General features: G+C 40.6%; 1 protein-coding gene across 1 annotated transcript; it reads left to right on the top strand.

Moving 5' to 3' along the window:
- Positions 1 to 2,945: 2,945 nt before the first annotated feature.
- On the top strand, positions 2,946 to 3,758 carry LOC121370047 (zinc finger MYM-type protein 1-like). The gene has a single exon (XM_041495145.1). It carries the CDS (start codon positions 2,946 to 2,948, stop codon positions 3,756 to 3,758), a length of 813 nt encoding a protein of 270 aa, XP_041351079.1.
- Positions 3,759 to 5,985: the final 2,227 nt, after the last annotated feature.

The following is a 5,985-nucleotide window of genomic DNA, read 5'->3' as shown; positions in this document are numbered from 1 at the left end:
TATGAACCGAATTTACGAAGCCTATGTTTTTAAAACGCACGTGTAAATACATTTGTAAGTCAAAACAGCCTTTGTAAATTCAACTCAATTGGTTTTTTTACAGTATGAATCTAACCTTTTTAAATGATAATCAACTGATACTTTTTGAAAATTACTTTTAGCTAACCTATACTTTCAATTTATACACGGTTCAGACAAGCATCAATGGCCGTGTGTTGACATTGAGAATGCGTGAACAATGAAAGTTAAAGTTTATTTTGTTTAACGACACATCTAGAACATATTGATTTATAAATTTGGTAATTTTGACATACAGTAATAGAGAGGAAACCCGCTGCATCATTACATTATTAACAAGGGATTTTTTATAAGCACCATCCCATAGATACTATGACCTTTGATATACCAGTCGTGGTGCACTGGCTGACACGGGATTGTCATAGCCAAGTCTGTTTCAAGTTCCTCTGCCTTATTGTAACCAACACTATGTCCAAAGTAATTGAGTACATTAATCAACTTTTTAGTTGGCAACACATGTGCTGAACCAGTATACAGAATATTGAAAAACCTTCGTCTTTTCCTGTGCGTATGCATAGGCCTCAAGGACATCAATGGTAAACGGAAATACAACTAAGCCTAGCTTCCTGGTAATCTTTTCTACCTTCACTTTGTTTTTATATACCTTGCATATTTTCAATTGTAATGATTGGGAGGTGTAATCAGAATCTGCAATGCCATGTTCAGATAGAGTTTTGTTAGCATAACACCTCCTTTCTCTACAATGACTCGATCAACAAGTTCTTTAATTACAGAAAATGCTTTGTCGTCATGGGCGTCAATCGGTGGGGGACAGGGGGGACACGTCCCCCTCACTTTTCAGCTTGGGGGGGACAGCATAGGAAATGTCCCCCCCCCCCCCCCCCACACTTTTTTCAGACAAACAAATATTTTCTAGTATATATAGCGTAACTGATCACCATTTGGCATTTCGCCTTGGAGTGCCGGCTCTTATGTTCCTACACTAGACTGGTAGTAAATATACTAATTATTTTACAATCTATTTGTAGTAGTTTTTATTTTAAACCTTGAAAATAGTTGAAGATATCCCCAAATAAATCACAAATATTCATTGTGCCCACTATATAATAAAATTATTAAAATAACTATTTACCGAAATACTTTATTTCCTGATATTTCCTGCCATGCGCAGAGCACCGCAGACCACAGGAAACTACAAGAGAGTAGACTGAGCCAGCTTACTGTATACGAGTATGAATGAACATGTCGAGCTCAGATTAAACATCAAACACCACACTGTCTGACTTAGAACACTTCTCACACCAATCGTAATTGGCTTTAAATAAACGTCTTGTCATCAGTTGTCTCGCCAATAGGATACCGCCTTATCCACTTGCAATTGAGTTTCACGTTATGCTCCGGCGATTTTAAGCAACTCGAAGCCGATGTTAAACTTTTAATTAACAACAATAACAAAATTTTCGCAAACCAGATTTGCTAAAACATGAAAATAAAAACACGCCCATTTCAAACTTACCAAACCTCGAAAATGAAAAACCTCGAAATGTTTCCGGTTATACGGTATCTAAATATGCGTTATTGGTTAAGTAAAAATAACTATTAAAACTTAATGGTTCTTTCTTTTATACTGAAATTGACTAATTGGTTTCGAACTTCATATAAATAACAGGTATTGCTGATTTACTCTTAGCATTATGTCACTAAGTGTATATGCTATTTTGAATAATAATATATATGTTCTCTCTCTCTCTCTCTCTCTCTCTCTCTCTCTCTCTCTCTCTCTCTCTCTCTCTCTCTCTCTCTCTCTCTCTCTCTCTCTCTCTCTCTCTCTCTCATCATCAATAGAAATATCAATCTATAAACTTAGGTAGTGATGTGTAATTTGAAATAATTATACCCAAGTGTTGGGGCAGAAAGTCTATAAAAATGTAACACCAGAAATGTTCAGTACTGGCGTCTACTTTTTTATAATTTGAAAAACCCAATAAAAGACATTTGAAATTAATAATAAAATAAAACACGTAAAGGAAAGACGGAACGAAAGTTATATAAATAATGGTTACTAGCGATATTTGTTAATTTGTCAAGTAAATAATATTGTTTAATTATTATTATTTTTTATTTATTCTGAAAAAATGCGTTTATTTTATTTTGAAACAAGGACATCGGATCAAACTACCAATAGCGCATGCGCGCTAGGTAGATGATGGTCACTAGTTTAGTTGTTATAGACCGGCCGTGGTTATATCGTCGGAAAAACAACTACTCCAGTCTCCAGGAATCTAATAACGAATATTTTGCATACAATGTATTCGTCAATTATCATTGTACCCATAGGCTTATATCCGGTTATTTTGACATGCTATTTGATACAACAATTCGAATTTGATGAATTACACGCAGGTTATTTGGCAAACTGCATCGTCCAGGACGAAACGCTAACGGAGATAGTATACCGTAGAAAAACTACCATGGACATTAAAAAGTTCTTCACTGCCATACCACGCCATGCCCAGACTCTGTTGCGAGTAGGGACGACACCGGATTCAAATGTCGAAGTTGTTGGTGAAGATGTTAAAGAAAAAACAGAGAAAAGAGTCACTTCTCAGACACGGTTGCCCATCTTACCGCCAGTGCCGTACCAGCCACGGGACGTCAACTGCATGCCGGTGCAACGGCTCGCTAAACGAACGCTATGTTTTCAGCGCGCGTGGTTCGATAGCTTTCCATGGCTCCACTTTGACGCTAACGTTAGCGGAGTACTCTGCTTTACTTGTGCTAAAGCAGCATGCATGGACTTGGCCGGCATGGCGCGGTATTCAGAGGACACATTTGTTTCCAAGGGATTTTGCAACTGAAAGAAGGCAATTGAGAAATTCAAAATCCACGAAAAGACATCTGCACATATGATTTCTCATAGCAACCTGAAATTCCGGTCTTCCAACAACGACGTTGACGCACAGTTAAGTACGCACCATCTTGAAGAACAAACGAAGGCGCGCAACGCTCTGCTGAAGATTGTGACGACCGTCCAGTATCTAGCGCAGCAGGGACTGGCAATACGCGGCAAAGAGTCAAGCGACGGTAACTTCATGAAGTTGTTAGAGCTGCGGAGCAACGATGACGTCGTGTTACAGAGGTGGTTGACACGCACAACTTCATACACAAGCGTTGCCGTGCAAAACGAACTGTTAAAAATCATGGCACACATGGTGCTGCGAAATATTTGCAAGAACGTGGGCCTTTTTGCAGTCATTGTCGACGGAACCCAAGACATCCAAGGCGTTGAACAGGAGGCAATATGCGTGCGATATATAGACGACGCTTACGACGTTCACGAGGACTTTATCGGTCTGTACAGCGTATCTGAGATGACTGGTGCCAGCCTCAGCAATATGCTGCAAGACGCGTTGCTCAGACTCAACCTCCCAATCACGCATCTGAGAGCGCAAACGTATGACGGAGCCAGCAATATGTCGGGCAAATACCAAGGCTGCCAAGCACTGATCAAGAAAGTACAACCACTGGCAAACTACACGCATTGCGGTGCACACATCACGCACCTCATCTGTGCGAAGGCCATCGAGAGTGCACCGTTCCTTCGCGATGCTCTTAACGTGGTGCAGGAACTGGGCGGCTTCTACAACTCATCAGGCAAATTTAAAATTTGTATCTCGATCTGCAAGTTATGGATGATAGCCCTTCCCCTTCACGCCTGAAGCCGCTTTGTCCAACACGCTGGCTGTCACGTGGGATTGCCGTTAGAGCCGTCCTTAGCAACTACGCACACGTGCTGGAGGCACTGAATGAGGCATCATCTACATTTGGCAGCAGCACAGCAGACGTGATGGTCTGTCATGTGCACAGAAATCGTCTTGCCGAGTGCACTGCACGAGATATCGCAATTGAATTTGTCGATGGATCGAGCGATACACGGCGTAGTGTTTTTGGGAAATTTTAGACCATTAAAGACTTGTTGGAATACCATCAGTGGCACCATTGTTTTTATTCATGTTCATTATTTGTACTTGAATTAAGAAATTTGACTAATAAAGTTATATTGTATCTATATACCATTTGTTCAGTTTAGTCACAATAATTAAGGCGAAAAATATTTTGTCAGAAAGCAGCTCGGCTAGCCAGCAGAAAACACCTCAGAACAGCCCTAGAAGGGGTCAATTTTCCAAAATTTTCGGGGGGAGGGCCCCCAGACCCCCCGCCACGGGCTTCGCGCCTGCGGCGCTCGCGGTGGCGGGTTTCGCCAGACACCTCGACCCCCCCCCTTGCAAAAAAAACTAAATTATATGTATATGTATCGGTCCCCCCCACTTTTAAAACGGGATCGACGCCTATGTTTGTCGTGCACATCAGAATGCTTTGTTGCACGCTCTTCATACGTTCTTTTTGCTGCAACTAGGTACAACTTTCTAGAAGTGTTATGGTATTTAACTTCCTTAGCCACGAAATCAATATCCCCTACTTTTGCCAATAGTTTGTGTCATTACAGTCCTTTGCAGCTTTCAAGATACTGCCCTGTGCATCAATTGTCACACACCGAGGAGTTTCAAATTTATTCACACCACCAGCTCGTATTCTAAAATGAGAACAAATTATGCAGTTTTTATCAAACACCCCTGAAGAAGTGGGGGTCGTCCAGTCTGGCTCTCTTCGTCATCATCAGTGGCTTTACTGGTAAGGATAGTAGGGCGTACGGTTGATGTCTTTCCCCCAACTGCCGTGAAATTGCGATAACAGCTTTTATGGTAAACATCATATTGTCCATACTCTTCTGGAAGCGATTGGTATACCGGGATGTAGTTTGAATTTTTGTAGAGACCCTCAGCCCTGTGTTTTGCAGCAGACCTAACGGCATCCCATGTTTGGGCAGAAAATGGACGAGTCGATTCTGTACAGTTGGGTCCTATATGCAGAATACAGCAATATTGGCGGTTGTCAACACTTGTTGAAGGCGCATTAGCATGATCCGACATCATTCCTGAAAAATAACAACAATTACAACCTACAGACGATTGTTCTATAGAGGCTGTGCATATTTCTGATGGATACTATCTGAGGCAAATATCTGCAAATTCACTTTTGAAGTGAGAAAAGTGGCTATTTTGAAACAAATTACAAAGTTTCATCTACTTTTTTAATGTATAAAATGTGTTCTATAAAGTTAACAGCTATCCTAAAAACTTTCCTAGCGCCTTGGCTAAGAAATAAAGGCATTAAATTGATTTTGTTTGAAAACATTTATTTTTGGTGAATGTTTCTTCACATTTGTGTCTAGATATTCCAGTTGAACAAGCTCACCAAGACACACATGTTGAGTGGTAGTATGATGCAGTAGAGTAAGAAATAAAGAATCTACAGCAGTTTATGTTTCCCCTACCCCATACTTTCCGATGAAAATATGTGGTCACGAAATATGAGAAAAGTGCAAATTTTTCAATAAAGCACAGGATACAACTTGCAAGACTGCCAATTCCTCATGCCCCAGGAGAGGGGACAGGACGGTCTATGAACATGAGTCTGCTTATGTTAAGTTTAATATACAGAATATTCAGCACAATTATATGTGCAATCCGAACATTTGTCTGTCGCTCCAGGACACGGTAACCAAACTGGGTAATTCTGTTGCCAGCCAAGCAGCCGTAAACACAGCTTACCAGCCATTTTGTGTCATGAAATGATCGATAAACTAGAACTTAAACGTGCAGCAACAAAATACGTAGGTTTAGGATAGTGGTGGAACAACAATCTAACGGAACAGTGGGACGCACTGTGTATGTATGAGCAAGAAAAAAGTTTAGTTGTTTTAACAACACTGCTATAGCACATTGGTTTCTTAAGCATCGGCTGTTGGATGTCAAACATATGGTAATTTCGACATATAGTCTTAGAAAGGAAACCCGCTACAATTTTCCATTAGTAGCAAGCGAT

Source organism: Gigantopelta aegis, chromosome 4, assembly GCF_016097555.1.
Source record: "Gigantopelta aegis isolate Gae_Host chromosome 4, Gae_host_genome, whole genome shotgun sequence".
Classification (NCBI taxonomy): Eukaryota; Metazoa; Mollusca; class Gastropoda; order Neomphalida; family Peltospiridae; genus Gigantopelta; species Gigantopelta aegis.
This window is presented reverse-complemented; position numbering and strand designations above follow the sequence as displayed.